This window comes from Pelobates fuscus, chromosome 7 (genome assembly GCF_036172605.1).
Source record: "Pelobates fuscus isolate aPelFus1 chromosome 7, aPelFus1.pri, whole genome shotgun sequence".
Classification (NCBI taxonomy): Eukaryota; Metazoa; Chordata; class Amphibia; order Anura; family Pelobatidae; genus Pelobates; species Pelobates fuscus.
Genome location: NC_086323.1, coordinates 187,111,694 through 187,132,632, shown reverse-complemented (window position 1 = coordinate 187,132,632; position 20,939 = coordinate 187,111,694). Strand labels below are relative to the sequence as shown.

General features: G+C 44.6%; 1 protein-coding gene across 1 annotated transcript in view; it reads right to left on the bottom strand.

Moving 5' to 3' along the window:
* Window positions 1-20,939, bottom strand: part of STAB1 (stabilin 1) — a 426,801-nt gene that overhangs the window by 164,183 nt on the left and 241,679 nt on the right. The window contains exons 41-42 of the mRNA XM_063426973.1: window positions 15,069-15,148; window positions 2,553-2,678 (exon numbers count right to left, since the gene is read on the bottom strand). Coding sequence (XP_063283043.1) covers window positions 2,553-2,678; window positions 15,069-15,148 — 206 coding nt within the window. The remainder of the gene's footprint in view (window positions 1-2,552; window positions 2,679-15,068; window positions 15,149-20,939) is intronic.

Genomic DNA, 20,939 nt, shown 5'->3' with positions numbered 1-20,939 from the left:
AATGAATTTCAATGCTTCCCTATGGGGAATAGAGCGACGCTGGAGGTCCTCACACAGCGTGAGGACGTCCAGCGACGCTCTAGCACAGATAATCTGTGCTAGGGACCAGGAAGTTCCCTCTAGTGGCTGTCTAGTAGACAGCCACTAGGGGAGGACTTAACCCTGCAAGGTAATTATTGCACTTTATAAAAAACTGCAATAATTACAGTTGCAGGGTTAAGGGTAGTGGGAGTTGGCACCCAGACCACTCCAATGAGCAGAAGTGGTCTGGGTGCCTACAGTGTCCCTTTACGATTCCCTATCTCTCAGGGGTCACATATAATTCTGTGCATCAGTAATTTTGAAAAGTTGTGAGTGTTGGACAACCTAACCCAACCATCTTAGCTTATCATGATATGATATAACATGTTACACATACCACCCAACATTTAAAATGAGCAAAGAGGGACACTTCTAATTGTAGTCGTGTGAGTATGGGTGTGTCCAGGAGCAGGGCTGTTTTGAGAAATTTTAGGTGACTTACAAATAACAATTTTGGCAATTACAATATACACAGATTCTTTCTAAACACATTTATTGTAGTTCAAGGTGGCTCTGTCATTTTTTTTTTCCTGTTGGTCATGTCTCAATATGCACCATTTAAAAAAAACAAAGAAACAAAAAAAAACTACTTTTTTCCCAATTTGTACATAAAAAAGTTGGGACTCCTTTTGTTTATCTAGAACCATATGGCTGACTACAGTCAGGGCTGCCATCAGATCAAGGTCTCAGGGCATGCCTTCAAGTCCGACCACAAAGATTCAGTGTGTGTAGAGTAGATGTGTGTGTAAAGTGGACATGGTGTGTGTAAGTGCATGTTTAGTGGATGGAGTGTATGTGTGTAGTGGATGCAGAGTGCGTAGGGGATGCAGTGTGTATATTGTGTACAATGTGTGTTTGAATGTAATCATGTTTTTGTATGTGTGTGAATATTGGTGATTGAAAGCAGGCGTGCATTTATGTGTAGTGTAAACACACTCTGATACACATACACACAGATACACAGACACACATGCAAATACACAGATACACAGGTACACACAGACATACAGTTACACACACTGACACATATATAGACACACTGATACACCGATACACACACAAACACATGTCACAGACACACACAATTACACATAGTTACACTCACACAAACAAACACACACATATACCCACACTGACACACACAGATACACAGACACTCAGATACACACTGACACAGAATGCACACACACAAACACAGATACACACACTGACACACAGAGACACACACACACACACAAACACGCTGACTCAAAAGGACACACACATACTGACACAGACATACACACAGATACACAAACAGACATACATACTGACACAGACATACACACCGACACACATACATGCAGGTAATTTTTTGCCACCCTCCAGTTTCTAACCTTTTGGATGCAGGAGGGTGGCTGGGGCTATTGGGAGTCGGTCTGGCAGTTCACTCTCCCCTTCTTACTACCTCTGCACTGCCTCCTCTCTCCTGCACATAGTAAGCTGGGAGGAAGTGACTAGTTGTCTTCCTGTGGCTGCCATTTTTAAAGTTCCCTGTCATGCTGCTAAAGGGCTGCAGCAATGACCACCAGGACAGCCAGGCCTGTGACAACCCCTTGTCACCCCCTGATTGCAGCAATGATAAATGATAATGATAAAGAATGGAACTTTAGTCTAGCTCCAATGCCTTTGTCATTGGCCCAGGATCCGTGTACTCACCTCCCTCCAGCGCTGCTGCACTGGTCCTCTCAGTTGACTTGTGCACGCCAAACTATGGGCAAAAAAATCTTGAAGATGGCTGTGCATATATAGAAGACATTGAGAGACCGGAAACCCATCACAAACAGTAAGTGAAGCCAGTCTCCGGGTTAAAAAAAAATCTTGGGGCATTGAGGAGATCCCTTGGCTGTCATCCTTGGGATCCAAAATGTGACAGGGCTGTTTAAAGACACATTACTGCAAGTATTATTGTTGTGAAGCTCTGTAAACCCTCAGACACACTGATCATCATATGGAGTTCCGAGAAAAGAGGAACAGAGGGACTTGGCCACAAAATAGAGATTGTCCTTCCAAAATAGGGACATTTGGGAGATATGGCAACACAACATCAAAGGTCTAGTACCAAATGTTGTCTTTATTCAGCCATCTTTCACATGCTCATTATCATTTCCATGATTGTAATGCGATAGCAGGGTTTATGGAAGTTGTAATTCAGTTTTTGATTATAAAATGGATGCAAAAGCCATCTTATTATGCCAGATTTCTATAGATAAACAGTAAATATCCTAGCTAGAGGGACTCCTTTTCTTTGTCTCCCCATTTATGCGACTCTGGCAGCCAGCAAAGTTGGGTTACAGTCAGGAGATTAGCAATACACATTATGTGATTATTACACCATCAAGGCTATTGGACTTCTAAGAAAACATGGAAGTAATGTAAAACAATTAAAAAAATTAAATAAAATCGTAATGTGTTCTATACAATATACTCACCTATACAGATCACCCCATCCCCTGTGTAACCCTCGATGCAGGTACAACTGGCTTCTCCTGCTGCCACTCTCACGCACTTGGCAAAGTTTGAGCAGCCACCGTTACGCAGAGCACAAGCATTTATTTCTGAAATCATATGAAAATAAATATTTTAAAGCATTTATAAACATTTAACTTTTACAATTATTTTGATTTTTTTTTTTTTTAAACTCTCTTAGAGTTATTCACTAAAATCCATATGGCACCATACCAAACAATAAAAACCATCTGTCGATGTACAGGGCCATGCGGGTTGCAAAATCACATTGTTCACACTATTTAATTACATTTTGCAGAAAAGGCTCCAATCGAGCCTAAATTTTCCCTGGATTTCAGCTTGATCAAACGCTGCCTGGTTTGTTAAAATCTGGATCTGCTAGATGCATTTAGATCCAATCTTTTCTTTTATAATTTTCTTTTCCAAATCAGTGCTTTGTGAATATTGAGATTCCTATACTTTTTATAATGTTTGGATGTAAAAAGCACTGATTTAATCCAGACACCAAATGCATCTTGCCGAATTCCGAGTGGACTTGGATTTAGCAATATGATAATTGCCTTTCTAGTCGGAACCTAGTGAATTACACTGTGTGAAGGACAGCCCTATCACTATGGACTCATTTCGTGCATTTGGTTCGTTTCCCCCACTTTATTCGCCTATTCGTTTGGTACCCTGTGGCGAAACCAGCTTCGCCACTGTGAACTGGAGAGGCCTGGCTGCTGGCCTCCTGCCCGCTGACTATGGCCCCTGGACGTGTTGCACTTTAGAAACTATATTTGGGCATGTAATAATTTGTATTGCTGCTGCTGGCCCTTTAAAAGCAGCGATGGACATATTGGAACTTTTGGGACTACTGTACCTTTAAGACTGTGGAGCGTAGTACAGTAATCCTGCCTTTAACCCCTTCAGGACCGGCCTGTTTTTGCGATGTTTGTACGTTAAGGACCAGAGCAGTTTTAACACTTTTGTGGTGTTTGTGTTTAGCTGTAATTTTCCGCTCTCTCATTTACGGTTCCCATACAAGTTATATACTGTTTTTTTCACGACAAGAAGGGCTTTCTTTACATACCAGTATATATATTATGTCATATATTGTATTTAAAAAAAATAATAAAATATGGTGAAAAAAAAAAAAAAAACATGTTTTTGGACTTTTACTTGAAAAATCTTTTACTTATCTACAAAAGCTAATGAAAAAAACTGCTAAATAGATTCAAAATTTTGTCCCGAGTTTATAAACACCCAGTGTTTACATGCTTTATTGCTTTTTTTTGCAAGTTATAGGCCTATAAATACAAGTAGGAAATTGCTGTTTCAATATATATATATTTTAAATGTATCAATAGTGACATTGTTACACCGTTATCTGTCATAAATCCCCGAAACACACCTAACATGTACATATTTTTTAAAGTAGACAACCCAGGGTATTCAAAATGGGGTATGTCCAGTTTTTTTTAGTAGCCACCTAGTCACAAACACTGGCCAAAGTTAGCATTTATATTTGTTTGTGTGTTAAAAATGCAAAAAACGCTAACTTTGGCCGGTGTTTGTGACTAAGTGGCTACTAAAAAAAGCTGAACATACCCCATTTGCAATACCTTGGGTTGTCTTCTTTTGCAAATGGTATGCCATCATGGGGCTAATTCTCATTCCTTGGCTACCATACGCTCTCAAAGGCAACCTAACCAATCTGACAAATTTCAATAAAAAAAAAAAAGTAAAATCAAGCCTTATATTTGACCCTGTAACTTTCACAAACACTATAAAACCTCTACATGTGGGGTACTGTTATACTCAGGAGACTTCGCTGAACACAAATATTAGTGTATCAGAACAGTAAAATATATCACAGCAATAATATCCTCAGTGAAAGAGCTGTTTGTGTGTGAAAAATGCAAAAAACTTCACTTTCACTGACAATATCATCGCTGTGATATGTTTTACTGTTTTGAAACACTAATATTTGTGTTCAGCGAAGTCTCCCGAGTAAAACAGTACCCCCATGTACAGGATTTAGGGTGTCATAGAAAGTTACAGGGTTAAACACAGTGCTAGCAAATTAAATTATCTGGACTTTTGGCCTGGGTTGGCAGGCAGGTCCCTCAAATTGCAATCATTAAAATTACTTAATTAGGTAAAAATATTACATAAATATGCACGTAGAATTTTAATATATATACATATTTATATATTTGACGTCTACGTGTATATTTATGAAATTATTTATGTAATTATGTATGTGGACATATGTATATTTCGTATTATTTTTATTTATTTATTTATACATAGATAGATATATCATTACATTCTAAGTGTATTTTGATATAAATATATATATATCAATATCAAAATACTGTTAGAATAAAACTGAATATATATATATATTTTTTTTTTAATTATTAAAAATTTTTTTTATTTTTTGTTATTTATTTTTATTAACATATTATTTGTATTTTATAATAATATATATATACCATATATATAGTTATTATATATATTGTATATATTCGTGTGTAATTTAAATATAAGTGTATTTTTATAATTATATACGTATATATAAATATAAAAATACACTTAGTGTGACATTATATACATGATATATATACATATATTATATATAGGTATATATAGATATAATACATGTATATATAGCATATATATACACATATTATTATTTTTTTTACACAGATTTTTTTTTTACACTTTATTTTGGATTTTTCACTTGCAGGGAGACTGCCTGTCAGCACAGACAGTCCCCCTGCAGGCAGATACACAGACCCCTATTGCGGTCATGTGATCGAGTGATCACATGGCCGTGGGGTCCTGATCTGCCGAGGGGGGACTGCCCGGGCAGACAGGCAACCCCCCTGGACCGGGAGGAGAGCTGATCGCCGCCGTGGGACCGACGGCGATCAGGTAAGTAGCCCAAAACCGTTATGACGGTTCAGGACCGTCAGCGGTCCAAACGCACGTTTTACCGCTGACGGTCCTGAACCGTCAGCGGTCGTTAAGGGGTTAATACTTTAATGTCATGTATGTATTTTTGTATGCAGTTAACCTGGGTTATATATAAGTACAGCATTCATCTGATTGTTCGGTAGAATCACTCCATTCATTGTATGGAGGAAACTACCGAACAACCAGACCACCCAGGACTAAGTGTGCCTCCAATTACCGTTTGCAACAATGTTGCAAACAGGTAATTGGCAATCCATGTAATGTATTATGTGTCCTCTGGGTGGCCGCCATTCGGGAAACAAACACGTGGCGGCGGCCATCTTAAACTACCGAACAGCGGTGTTTTGCCGTCGAGTGTCTGGAACTAAAATCGGACACTTGACTAGGCAAACACCGCTGAGACCTCCATACTTCCAGAAATTCGTATAAAAACTACCGAATGACCAGCCGTTCGGTAGAAAGAACCCCACAAACAAGGGAATTCATTCAAACCCTCTCCAGGCTCTATAACACAGGCAATTCGTCTGTTTTCATTCCCTTGTTTGTGACCGACCGCAGGGCCAAAATGCATGGAACTGTTTTCGGATACTTTACCCATGCGGTCGGTCAAATCTTTGGAACCTCATATCTCCCGAACCATTCATCCGAATGACCTGATTCTTGGATATGTTGTCCCCCTGAATAAGGGCTATCAGGGGATACCTGTTTTGGAGGTGTAGCATATGTATTTGGGGTACATCCAGGAATTGGGGAAAAGGGTGTACGGTATAATTATGTTAAGTGCTAATCTAAGGGGAGGAAATGTGTGGGAGGTACATCCATGTGATTGGTTAAATTCATCCTCCCCCTGGGAGTGTCCTGTATGTACTTGTTTGTAATAAAAGCCAGACTGGGTGTCCCAGTCCAGAGTTCTTGCTTAACCCTCAAAGCGATGTGTCGTCTCGTTCTTTGGGGGAATGGGATTGTTTGCTGACTGCCAGGAGTGTAAGCCGATGTCTGCTTTTCTTGTTCAGCTGTCCCAGTGTTCGTGTGGTTCCAGTCGGGAGAATGGTGTTTGCCGTAGCTGCCTGTGCATCTGGAAAGGGGATTATCGCCTAAACTGGGTTTTATCCTCTTGTAAGTGAAACGGTCCGTTACAATTGGTGGCAAGCGGCGGGATCGTTCCTACAACCAGAGGGACAGCTACAGACAACACTATTTCTGGATTACAAATTGAGGGCAACGCTAGTATCCGTACAGCGACCCTATCTACAAAGGAACTCAGAAAATGGAGAAGAAGCTTCAGGATGTAATGTCCAGTTACGTAGGCCTGTGGGGTGGAGTAGTCCCAGAGGAGGACATGATGAGGTACAGAGATATGGCCAGAGCCAGATTGTGGGACGAAGCCCTGGAAGAAGTACAGTATTCACGAGGGGATCGGCGCCGCAGCAGAAGGCAGCGAATTCTGGCTAGAATGGCAGAGCGGATGCCCCTCCTGAGAAAACAGACCACAGAAAAGTGGGTGACTAGACTCGAGATTCTAGTATACGCAGAACTGACGCTCGACAACGCGTACCAGGCGCTACAGTGGTACGCGGCTCAGTGTGTCCCCAGGATGGCAGAGTATGAGTTCCCAGAAGGCGGAGAATACACTGGCCCCGGTCTATTTTGGGATAATAGTGGTGACGAGGACTTTGGGGAAGATACCGACTTTTGTTTTTGGGACCTGTACGGCATCCGAGAGAACATGCTGGGTCTCTTTGGCGCTATGGACCTCGAGGCAGACCTACGATATTTGGTCACCAAGGAATGGAACTTGGAGGGGAATTACCTGCGACTCATCAATGAGGCCTGGGAAGAGACAACCGGTCCTCCCGCCCAACAGCAACCAGCAGTACCCGAGGTAGCAGAGTTCCTAGACTGGTCCTGTGAGCAACCCCAGGGAGAGGAAGGTGTCGTCCTTCCTCCCCAGCGGCAGTGTGTACCCCAGGGAGATGAAGGTGTCGTCCTTCCTCCCCAGCGGCAGGCTGAGTTACAGGGGGCAGAGGTTGTTGTTCCTGCCCCCCAGCAGCAAAGTGATATGCCAAGAAGGCAGTGTGAAGTGAAGGGAGAGGAGAGCAGCGTCCTCCCTCCCCAGCGGCAGTGTGTGCCCCAGGGAGCAGAAGGTGCAGTCCTTCCTCCCCAGCGGCAGTGTGTGTCTCCGGGAGCTGATGGTGTCGTCCATCCTCCCCAGCGGCAGGCTGAGTTACAGGGGGCAGAGGTTGTTGTTCCGGCCCCCCAGCAGCAAAGTGATGTGCCAGGAAGGCAGTGTGAAGTGAAGGGAGAGGAGAGCAGCGTCCTCCCTCCCCAGCGGCAGTGTGTACCCCAGGGAGATGAAGGTGTCGTCCTTCCTCCCCAGCGGCAGTGTGTACCTCAGGGAGCAGAAGGTGCAGTCCTTCCTCCCCAGCGGCAGTGTGTACCCCAGGGAGATGAAGGTGTCGTCCTTCCTCCCCAGCGGCAGGGTGTGTCTCAGGGAGCAGAAGGTGCAATCCTTCCTCCCCAGCGGCAGTGTGTACCCCAGGGAGCTGATGGTGTCGTCCTTCCTCCCCAGCGGCAGTGTGTACCCCAGGGAGCAGAAGGTGCCATCCTTTCTCCCCAGCGGCAGTTTGCCATCCAGAGAGAGGAACTTGTTACACCCTCTCTCCCACGGCAACCTAACCCACCAAGGGGAGATGTTAAGCCCCACAACTGTGCAGATGGGACCGTAGTCTCTGCACTTACAGCACAAGGGATAGGGACGGTCGGTCCTGTTCCCCAGCCTCAGTGTGATGGATCCAAAGGGGAGACAGTCGGTCTCCCCCTCCAGCAGTCGAGGTGTGCACCTAAAGGGGAGACAGCCAGTCTCCAGCAACCAGGCGCCCACCAGACTACTCCCGTGGTAGTGCTGGCAACAGGACAGAGTACCGCTGGTCTCTGCCCCCTCAGCAACCCACCAAGGCAGCCTACCCGTCTTCCACCCAGCAGTGGTGAAACACCAGAACTTGGACAAAATCCTTCCTCACCCAGATGTAGTAACCGGCTAGTGTGGGTGGGCTGCTCTGTTATTTCTGTTTTGTGGGTGGGTTGCTGGACTAACCAGGGCACTGACCGGCAGAAAGTCAGGTACCCTGTTAGTCTAATTGGCAAAGGGGAGAAATGTGGCGAAACCAGCTTCGCCACTGTGAACTGGAGAGGCCTGGCTGCTGGCCTCCTGCCCGCTGACTATGGCCCCTGGACGTGTTGCACTTTAGAAACTATATTTGGGCATGTAATAATTTGTATTGCTGCTGCTGGCCCTTTAAAAGCAGCGATGGACATATTGGAACTTTTGGGACTACTGTACCTTTAAGACTGTGGAGCGTAGTACAGTAATCCTGCCTTTAATACTTTAATGTCATGTATGTATTTTTGTATGCAGTTAACCTGGGTTATATATAAGTACAGCATTCATCTGATTGTTCGGTAGAATCACTCCATTCATTGTATGGAGGAAACTACCGAACAACCAGACCACCCAGGACTAAGTGTGCCTCCAATTACCGTTTGCAACAATGTTGCAAACAGGTAATTGGCAATCCATGTAATGTATTATGTGTCCTCTGGGTGGCCGCCATTCGGGAAACAAACACGTGGCGGCGGCCATCTTAAACTACCGAACAGCGGTGTTTTGCCGTCGAGTGTCTGGAACTAAAATCGGACACTTGACTAGGCAAACACCGCTGAGACCTCCATACTTCCAGAAATTCGTATAAAAACTACCGAATGACCAGCCGTTCGGTAGAAAGAACCCCACAAACAAGGGAATTCATTCAAACCCTCTCCAGGCTCTATAACACAGGCAATTCGTCTGTTTTCATTCCCTTGTTTGTGACCGACCGCAGGGCCAAAATGCATGGAACTGTTTTCGGATACTTTACCCATGCGGTCGGTCAAATCTTTGGAACCTCATATCTCCCGAACCATTCATCCGAATGACCTGATTCTTGGATATGGTGTCCCCCTGAATAAGGGCTATCAGGGGATACCTGTTTTGGAGGTGTAGCATATGTATTTGGGGTACATCCAGGAATTGGGGAAAAGGGTGTACGGTATAATTATGTTAAGTGCTAATCTAAGGGGAGGAAATGTGTGGGAGGTACATCCATGTGATTGGTTAAATTCATCCTCCCCCTGGGAGTGTCCTGTATGTACTTGTTTGTAATAAAAGCCAGACTGGGTGTCCCAGTCCAGAGTTCTTGCTTAACCCTCAAAGCGATGTGTCGTCTCGTTCTTTGGGGGAATGGGATTGTTTGCTGACTGCCAGGAGTGTAAGCCGATGTCTGCTTTTCTTGTTCAGCTGTCCCAGTGTTCGTGTGGTTCCAGTCGGGAGAATGGTGTTTGCCGTAGCTGCCTGTGCATCTGGAAAGGGGATTATCGCCTAAACTGGGTTTTATCCTCTTGTAAGTGAAACGGTCCGTTACATACCCGAATGGAGACCCCCCTGGAACACCAATTAAACTAACCGACACTATGTATCCATTAGTGAAACCACATCAAAAAGGTTCCGTCGAATGTTTTACTGGGTGTCCGCCATCTCGTGCATACGAACGCACGTGGTGAGAACAATGGATGGCGGCCATCTTAACGCATGAACACTCTCAGCGGGACTTGGTCTTCGAGTGCCTGGAACTGATTTCAGCCAGGCACTCTCCCGAACACCGGTCTACTTCCACGCACGACTCATTCGCATACTATTTCGTGCTCATGGACGACGTTCGGTAGTTATGAACTACCGCACAAGGGGAACATTATCCATGAACCAGTGTTTGTCTAGCTCCTATAGCTTTCATGCAAAAACCCCACGAACAGAGACCAGCTCTTGACACATTTCCTCTGGAACTGTTTTCGGCATACTCATCATGGCAGACCGGTCAAAACTTCTCTGCGATGGTACAGACAAAGTACCAAACGGATCTGGGTGATTTGCAAATATATTGTTCAACCAGATGCCAGGTATTCAGAGATGTAACTTTTGTGGGGTTTTCTTGTATTTTGGGGGTACTTTTGGGGTGTTTTAAAAATACTGTATTTTTCTGTCATGGAGATAATTGAGCTTAGCCCATCCTCTAACTCAATTATCTCTCAGGCTCAGAGGAGGAGTTTGTAAACTGTATAAAAATGATGCTTGTGTGCCATTAAAATTGAGTCCTACCCAGTATTAAGGCTCGGCTCATATGTGGGGGGTTATGCTATGCCAGTGTCTATGTTCTGCCTGGGAGGATTATATGCTGTCTGCTGAGGAAAAGGGGACCCGGGATGGTCAAAGGGAGGTTAGACTGTCACACACTGTCAGAAACGAAAAGGAAAGTCTGAACTTAATGTATGTATGTCTCTTTCCAGCCTATGTAACACTCAGGGCATAACAACTTAAAAGGACACTCCAGACCCTCAAAGTAGCTTGCTGTAATGTTTTATTTGTGAAGAGTGTGTCCTCTTTTTTCATTTTGCAAAAAGTGCAGATTGCAATAAAAATTTACACTTTTATAAATTATACTGGCTAAACCCCCTGGCTTTTCAAGCAGACAACAGGTCCTGTTACTTCCTGGTTTGGTTAGCTTAGTTGCACTTAGCTCAAGAGGCAGTAATTGCCCAGAGCATCTGCCAAGAGCTGCATTGAGCTGTATTGAAAAGTCTGTGATTGGACAGTCACAAAAAGTTTGGGCGGGGTTAGAAGAGATCTGCAGTTTTTGCAAGCTGTTTTAGATATAGCTCCAATGAAAGAAGCATATTTAAATGCATGCATGTTTTCATTTGGGGTATATCTACTAAATAGTACCACAACAAGAGGACAGTCTTAAATTAGAGGGGCAAAGGTTTAAAAATAATATCAGGAAGTATTACTTTACTGAGAGGGTAGTGGATGCATTGAATAGCCTTCCAGCTGAAGTGGTAGATGTTAACACAGTAAAGGAGTTTAAGCATGCGTGGGTAGGCATAAGGCTATCCTAACCAGGGGCGTATTAGCCGCGAGGCAAACAAGGCATTTGCCTTGGGCGGCATTTTCCAGGGGGCGGCAAAAAAAGCCGCCCCCAAACGCCCAGGGCAAATGCCTTGTTAGCCTTGCGGCTAACTGACATGCCGTCTGGGCGGTCTGCTGGGCAGTGCGTGCGGGCGGGCGGGCGGCCGGCCGGCGAGGGAGCACTTCCTCTGAGCTGTCTGCTCCGCTCCCTCGCGCGCCGCACAGTGAGGCTGGGAGCCGGAATATGACGTCATATTCCGGCTCCGCCTCCCAGCCTCACTGTGCGGCGCGCGAGGGAGCTGAGCAGACAGCTCAGAGGAAGTGCTCCCTCGCCGTCCGGCCGGCCGCCCGCACGCACTTCCCAGCAGCCACTGGACCACCAGGGAGAAATAGGACCCCCCAGCATTCCCAAAGGTAAGGAGGCTGGGGGGGTAAATTGAAAATAAAAATAAAAATGTGTTAAATATATGAGTGAGTGAGTATGTGTGTGTGTGTGAATGTCTGTGTATGTCTGTTAGTGTGTGTGTGTCTGTCAGTGTGTCTGTGTGTGTATGTCTGTCAGTGTGTCTGTGTATGTCTGTCAGTGTGTGTGTGTCTGTCTGTTAGTGTGTGTGTCTGTCTGTTAGTGTGTGTGTCTGTCTGTTAGTGTGTGTGTCTGTTAGTGTGTCTGTGTGTGTATGTCTGTTAGTGTGTGTGTGTCTGTCTGTTAGTGTGTGTGTGTCTGTCTGTTAGTGTGTGTGTCTGTCTGTTAGTGTGTGTGTCTGTTAGTGTGTCTGTGTGTGTATGTCTGTTAGTGTGTGTGTGTCTGTCTGTTAGTGTGTGTGTGTCTGTCTGTTAGTGTGTCTGTGTATGTCTGTTAGTGTGTGTGTGTGTATGTCTGTTAGTGTGTGTGTGTGTATGTCTGTTAGTGTGTGTGTGTGTATGTCTGTTAGTGTGTGTGTGTATGTCTGTTAGTGTGTGTGTGTGAATGTCTGTTAGTGTGTGTATGTCTGTTAGTGTGTGTGTGTATGTCTGTTAGTGTGTGTGTGTATGTCTGTTAGTGTGTGTGTGTATGTCTGTTAGTGTGTGTGTGTATGTCTGTTAGTGTGTGTGTGTCTGTCTGTTAGTGTGTGTGTCTGTCTGTCTGTGTGTCTGTGTATGTCTGTGTGTGTGTATGTGTCTGTCTGTTAGTGTGTGTGTGTCTGTCTGTTAGTGTGTGTGTGTCTGTCTGTTAGTGTGTGTGTGTCTGTCTGTTAGTGTGTGTGTGTATGTCTGTTAGTGTGTGTGTATGTCTGTTAGTGTGTGTGTGTATGTCTGTTAGTGTGTGAATGTCTGTTAGTGTGTGAATGTCTGTTAGTGTGTGTATGTCTGTTAGTGTGTCTGTGTATGTCTGTTAGTGTGTATCTGTTAGTGTGTGTGTATGTATGTCTGTTAGTGTGTATGTCTGTTAGTGCGTGTGTGTGTGTGTGTGTCTGTTAGTGTGAGTGTGTGTGTATCTGCTAGTGAGTGTGTGTCTGTAAGTGTGTGTGTGTGTTTCTGTTAGCGAGTGTGTGTTTCTGTTAGCTAGTGTATGCGTATCTGTAAGTGAATGTGTGTGTGTGTGTATTTAGAAGGCGGGGCGGGAAGGGTGGGGGTGGTGGGGGCCCGGGGAAGGGTTGGATGGGGGTGGCGCGGGCGGGAGGGGGGCGCCTGAGTTTTGTCCTGCCTAGGGCAGCACAAAACCAGGATACACCACTGATCCTAACTATAAGATATGACTAGGGACTAATGAAAGTATTTAGAAAATTGGGCAGACTAGATGGGCCGAATGGTTCTTATCTGCCGTCACATTCTATGTTTCTATAGTGATTTTTATTTATTTTGTATTGGGGGAGTGGAGTGTTCCTTAAATCTCAAGGAAGTAGGGTGTAGAAGTCTAGGGCCCTGTGTTACATTACAGTTTAAATATACAAATGTTTCTAAAGCATTGAAATGCCCTGCACTGTCAGATTAGCTCAATGAGAGAGTGCTTTCAGCTCTCTGTAAGCTTTAGTGCAGACAGAGAGCGGTGCCCAGCAGACAACAGGTAATACATCACACTTCTATTGGGGGGGCCAACAGTCTGGAGGGTATTTTTATTGGCCAAACAGAATTTCTTGGCATGCCTTAAGTAGCCTCCTTTATAAAGTTTAGTGCTTTTTTTTGAAACAACATGACACATGCAATTCAATCATGAATTGTGATACATGGGTACAAGAAACTTAAGAACAAATAGTACACAGATCTAATTAGGTCAGTAGAAAAAAAAGAAGAAAATAGACATCTTCCATATTTTGTTTAAATATAAGATTGGAGAATGAGGAGAAAAACAAACAGACAAACAATAGTTTATGCAACGATAACACTTGAAGGGTAGGAGGTAAAATAGCACATTGAACATGCAAACATGTACATATATAAAGATTGCTTTACACACTCTTTAATGGCAACCACCATGGCACTGAGAATTTCTGATTTGGAATAGTGCACAAGTAACTTTTTTTTTTTTAATTCATTTGGGTTGATGAATACTATAACATGTTCTGCTGCCCAAGAGTAATGGGAGTTTGAGAGCACTTTTCTGAGTTTTTCATTTTTTTGAGGTTGAGGGGTATTGCATAGCCATATTACAGATCTACAGCCCACCCCATGTGTTCCCTATCTGTGTTAGTTTGCCTAGATTAACAAGAATACCCCCTCCTATTTCAGTAGAGATTTTGCCTTTAGCTGGAAACAGCAATGTGAATGAGGAACTTAGAATTGATTGAAGAGGTTGGCTTTGAAGTTGCTAAACTAATGGCCATTGCAGAAGTAACAAAAGTAACAAAAAACTCAGTTATTTAAATGGACCTGAAATAGTATACATGTAGCAAAATGTGTTTGTGCAGAACAGACTCTAATAACTTTGAAAAACTGAAGGAAAAAAGAAAAGAGAGATTGGTTGGAAGCTTGCAGGTAGTTCGGGACCATGGAAGAAGTAGAGTTATTACTATAATTTTGAAGATATCTGGATAGCAGCAAAAACAGTGTTCAACTAAAAACTGAGATGTGTGGTAACATGAATCAAAGGAGAAGGAACGGGGACATTGTCACATTCAAAAAACACCCAGGTCTCGAGCCCAAGGTAACATTTGATGACTAGTGTCTTCCTCTCCCTCCCCTTTTTCTTTTCCTTAGAGAAGGACCATTGATGATTGCCACTTCTTATACATGCTCTCACCCCATTTTATATTGCTCTGTTAACCTATCGATTGAGGGAGTTTCGGGGAGAAGGGTGGTTTAATACTTGGTGAAGAAATTGACTTCCAGGGTTAGCTGAAGGTTGCAGATTTTTTAGGTGAAGTGAGATGATAGTTGATGAAGAGTGGAAAGGAGGAAAGCTAATCTATCCTTCCGAATCTTACTGAATAAAGTTATTTTGAAATGCATTTGAAATTGCATGTTGTTTTCTTTTAACAATGATACACAGAAAACATTTGAAAATGTCCTATAAAGATGTTCGAAACAGAGTGGCTGTTATTACCTGTACAGTGAGTCCCATTTCCAGTGAAGCCAGCAATACAGGTGCAAGATGCAGTGGAATTTGAATCGCCAACAACGCAACTATATGGATAAATTATATGAATATTGCATTACAATGACAACCACAATATTATATATATTATAAAATGTCAGCGAGATGTTAAGCTCAATAAGTAAAATGTCAGAGGAAAAAATAGTATATACAAAATCAATACTGTAGGCTGTATGAAAAAGGTTAAACCACTCTATATTACCCAATTATTTTAACATGGAATTTTATTAAAGACACGGAGGCTCCTATTATGCATATCTCTTTCTTTATTACTCTCAGCAGCAAAGATAGAGAAATATAAATATATCAAAATGAAAGAGAAAACTGCATAGGCACACAGGCAACCAATCACAAAACAGAGGAAGTGACTATAAAAGGCCTGTGTCACCCACAATCCCCCTCTTTCTTTGCTGCTCTCAGACCAGATAAGTACTCCTTGTTCACTCTCTGTTCTGATGTGCTATTTATTGCATTTCTTTGATTGTTTTTTCTGTGATTTATGTTTATTCTGGGGCTTCTGCTTACCTTTGCCCCTTCCTGTGCCTGCGTGGTGTGCCCTGCTTAGTTTTCTCCCCTGCCGGCCGGTCGGTTTTTTCCCCGCCGCCCTCGCCCTCTCCTACCCTCTCCTCTTCTCGCTGGGTGGCCTCCTGGTGGGTGGCCTTGGGTGCTGCAGTCGGAGAGGAGTTTGCATGCCTCCGCCCCTCGCGACGGTGGCTCCCTGGGTGCAGACGGGTCGGACCGCATGTGTACCATACACGCGTCCCTCCCCTGCACTTTTCTGTTTTTCCCGAGGTGCTTATACCTCGTGCGGCGGCCATCTTGGATTGCGGTTTTACCGCGATCTTCCTACAGGCTTCCTGGGTTTCCCTCTCCTCCTGCCCGGCCGTCCTCCCCTTGCTCTGTCGGCCTCTGAGGCTTCTTCTTTTCCTGGGCGCTCCACCATTCAGGTACTCTGTTTAATGTAATGTTTAATGTTATTTATTATGCCTAATTAACCGTTTTCTTTTCTCCTATGGGTTACTCAACCCTGTCCTGCTAGGTTTATGCTTTTAGTTTCTTAATGTGTATTTACAGTTTTTCTCCTACTACCTCCCTGTTTCTGATTTTGTATTTTGCCATATTTAATGATGGGAATTGCATGTATGGGTACAGATCACATGAGCCTTTACTTTACTAGTTGTTTTTTCTTCCCAGAGGGACCTGATCTTTCTGAATATTTATTTTATTTATTTTAGATGATTATGTATTCCCTTTATATTTTATTGCAGTTTCTCATGTCTGTTTTTATCTAATGGACAATGCAATTTTCGTTTTACATAACAACCCTCTCCCTATGATGGCTGAGAGTGATGGGCCAGAGTGCCGTTTTAATGATTTTCCTCAGGGGCAGCGGAACTGACTGTCAGACATTAATAGTCTCCTATATGGCGTATCCCATGCCATGAATTTTATCTCTATCCTGGGTGCGGAGTCGTCTTCGCTTTCCCAGTATTTCTGACGCGACTCCCTTAATGCCCCCTGCGGCTACCTCTGCTCTACTGGGTATGGGACCCCCCCCCCGCTGCCTCGCCTCGCCCGGGGCCCATAAGGCTACGGCGAAGGATTATCACCTCATGACTCCCACTCATTGACGCAGGTCCTGCCTGCTATGATGGACTAGCTGAGGCGGTCAAAGATGGCGCGCTCCCACCGCGCATAAGAGCCCTTGGTGGGGCTAAAAAGACCAATGTGGATACGGGCTAGACACCGTACTGAGAGGTCGGTTGCCGACCGGAGTGAGGAGTAGGATTATGTGGTTATGGTAGGTGCCTTCCCATGGCGACCCCTACTGGGGCTACTACCTTCTCAGGTGCTCCCGCTAGGACGGGTATTAGGGGTTGAACCCCTTTTGGGCCCTCTGGGTACGCCCCGTTCTCTTTAACGAGTCGGGCTGATACCTTGATCCCTCTGGGCTCCTCCCTGGAGTATTTCAGAATTTGCTTATGAGAGCGGTGGGTCCCTTTTCCCCCGTACGAAATGTATGTCCTACTTGATTCCGCTACGGCGGGGAATATGAACGCCCGGGTGCATCACCTATTGGCACTATTGGCAAGTTTACTATGGTCGTGACGACCGGACGCCAGAAGGCGATTCCTTGAAGGTTTCCCTTGATTGGCGAATATGGCCATATCCATACCGGCCCTAAGCCGAAGGGAGGCTGTTCAGGTACAGATTTTTTGTCAAGGAACTGGGGTTTTTCTACGTGAAGACGTTCACGGTGATTGCTAAGCCCCAAGTAAATAGAAATGGTTTTGGTGGGGCCGGGCGTGACGGGAGCCGCCCGTCTGGTCGTGATTTACGGGACTCGTTCCGAGAATGCCAAGCTCCTTACTCCCTATGCGGGATTTCCACGAACTCTGGACTCCACTCCTCCCCATCCAGGGGGAGAATATATTAGCCCCTGCCACCCCGTGGTTACTCGTCGGGCGGACTCCCTTCTGGTGGATACCCTATGTTCCCCTCCTCCTCATGGTTTGGCCCAGTTTCTGCTAAAGATGCTGCCCTCGTAGTTTCTCTGAGCGGTGCGGAGCTACCGTCTAGTGTTTTTTTTCTGTCTTTACCTGTTGGCATTTTGGCCCCATTGCGCTTGCCTGTCAGGGGGACAGGTATCGTGACTCTCCACAGAGATCCACGACCTGCTCGCCTTAGGGAAGATTCGAGGGTTACCCTGTGGTTGCCAAGCTTCAGACTTGTATAGTCTTGGTACCTAAATGATGGGGAAGGGTTTTCGCCCCGCTCTACTTCCCCGACCTCTCTTTGTTTTCCCTTTGGTACCACCACTTCCACTGATGGGCATCCACTGCCCCCGGGATCATTTCTAGGAGTTCGGTTTGGTTGGCCCATCTGGAATTGTTATGGTTACTATGAACACGGAATACGGGTGTTTTTCTCCGTTTTTTGCCTGGCAAGGAAACGTTCAGGATTTTTTGCTAGGGCTACTGTTAGGTCTCTCATCGGCTTCTGGATGTCCCACCAAGAGGTACGGGGGATGCCCGTCTGAATGTCTACCTGGAGAACGCCCTGGTCATATCCCTGTCCAGGTACCAGTTACGGTTGCGTGTCAACTGTCCGATCACGATGCTTCGGAGTTTTCCATTGATTTATGAGCGGTTAGGAGCCAGTTTTTTCTGTAGTCCTCACGGTCGGTGGAGTTTTTCTTTGGTTTCATGGTGGAACTCTATCAGACTGTTCCCGTTCCTTCCGGGCTCCGAGATCTAAGCCATTATGAAGTTTGTCATGTAGACTTTTAGAACTATGGTCATGGTGGTCAGGCATTTAGTGAGGGTGCCAGACCTGCCAATGGCTTCCACCCAGGCTACGTCTCCAGGACCACCCTTCAAGTCGGTAGGATTTTTTCTATCTCTGTCCGGGTCACTGTTATGTGGCAAGGCGGGAGTTGGACGTCGGGTCCAGGATCTATCTGATTCAAGGCTTGGCTCATAGGTGGACCTGGATCAGCGGGACCCTCTGTGAGCCGTGAATCTTTTCTTCCAGAGACTAGTGGTCCAAAATCGAGAAGATGTTGCTCTCTGACTATTGTAAATCTTGGCGGGAACATTTTGTTTTCGCGGTATCGCCCGGTCGCACGTACGACTGCATTATGTTTTGATTGGGCTATATGTCGGCGATGGGTTCCATTGACCAGCTAAGGGGCACATAGCGCACACGTGGCTAATCGTAGCATACGGATTCTGGTGAATTTTGTCTTCAGAGTCTCGGTGACAGCAGAACACGTTTCACTGGGACTTCACGTTTATTCAAGAGTTTATGGGGACTGGCGCATACACGCTTCTGCGTTTTTTCTCGGTTTATAACGGTTGTGGAAGCGGTTGGAGGTGGACCTATTGGCACCTTGCCTTTACACCTCGTTACTGAGGTTTTTACGTCTGGAAGGAGATACCCGGCATCTGTAGCGATTGGCGTGTTCGTTCTGGATTGATCGGATGTTTGGATGTATGCATTCCCTCCGTTCGATTTGGCTGCTCGCGGGCTCTTGCACTTGGCCCAGCACTGGGTCGCGTTGGTATTGATTGCTGCTCTGTGAAGATCGCATCCATGGTCCCCTCGATTACTGAGAATGGCGATGATTTGCCAGGTTTGATTCCAAGCGTTCGGAACCCTTCTAGACCGAATGGGACTGCACTTCGTGGATCAAGACCTCCTACATCGGATGACGTGACTCCTTTCAGGACGTTTGGATTATCTTGGCCGTTCTGCGATCAACTCCCCGTCTCCCCTGAAAAACATGGATGGCAGGTAATCGACCGGCCTTAGGTCAACATGACGAGTGTGGTCCGGTTGATGTGTGGGACTACCACTGGTTTTTCCGTATCTAACCCTGGATTTGTGTTTTTCCTAGTCGGTCAACAACCTTCGTAGATCATCTATGTAGCGGATGCACTTTACTAGTCACCTGAAGCTTAAATTTTTACCATACGTTCAGGACGTTTTTGACGATATGGCCGGTGAGGTGTCTGGGAACTTACCTGGAGGTTACACAGCCACTACGTTTTCCGGATGGTGCACTTTGTTTCTTTCCTTTCAACGCTCCCCATCCAATGGGTGTCCACTCTTACGTTGGCAAGATGAGTTTCCTGTCTACTATGTTGGCTGGTATCGACAGGTCGTTTGTTACATCCCACTTGGTACACGGGAGTATGACATCCGAGGCCTTGGAGGGCGGTTGTCGTTTGAAGGATTCACTCCAGGCTGTTCTCCAGTGGCGAGTGTTGAGTTTCGTGACTCCATATTCCAGACCGATTAATCACATTGCATCTCATATGGTGGCTCAGCTTTGAACTTGCATAATAGGAGCCTCCGTGTCTTTAATAAAATTCTCAGATTTTACTATTAACATGACGTAAAGTCATGATTTTATTAAAGACACGGAGGCGAGTATTATTCCCGCCCACCCTCCCGATGTTGGGTTTGGGATGAGATGCTGTTGGACTTACAGGTATGTGGCAATCCAGTCTGTTTATTGTATGTGTTTATTGTGTATATTTACTGAGGGAGTTTCAATTTTTCATGGTTTTGGTTCTAATGGTAATTGTCTCTATTGTAGGTTTGGTTTTCCTAGACTGCTACTGACGAATTTATTTGGTGAGTTTCAGTTTGGAGTTTGGATTTTACCATATTTCTCTCTCTTTTGTAGCTTGGAGTTCGGTTTGTTGCCGTTCCTGTTCTTACCGGTGTGTGATGTCGGTTCATGTTTCCTGGTCTTCGGTTCGCAAGAAAGAGGGGGATTGTGGGTGACACAGGCCTTTTATAGTCACTTCCTCTGTTTTGTGATTGGTTGCCTGTGTGCCTATGCAGTTTTCTCTTTCATTTTGATATATTTATATTTCTCTATCTTTGCTGCTGAGAGTAATAAAGAAAGAGATATGCATAATAGGAGCCTCCGTGTCTTTAATAAAATCATGACTTTACGTCATGTTAATAGTAAAATCTGAGAATTTTTAACCTAAATACATTTAGTTTTCTCTCCTTTCAAAGGAATATATTAATAAGGAGTGGGGAATCCATACTGCCTTCCATCTATCCATTCTTACTGTTGATTTGCTAAGTAGCTAAAATAACACTTCAATGTTTAAAAGATATATATTTCTTATAATTTGGGATATTCTTCTCGATGCAGCTCAATCTGCTCTAGCCAAGATGATCATGACTGATGATCTCTTGTCCAATAGTTTCATTGCTTCTCTGCCTCCTGCTTTAAATTAGGCGTTTTGATTTTTTTGTTGTTTGGTTCTTTTTCTATGCCCTTTCTTTGCAAAAACA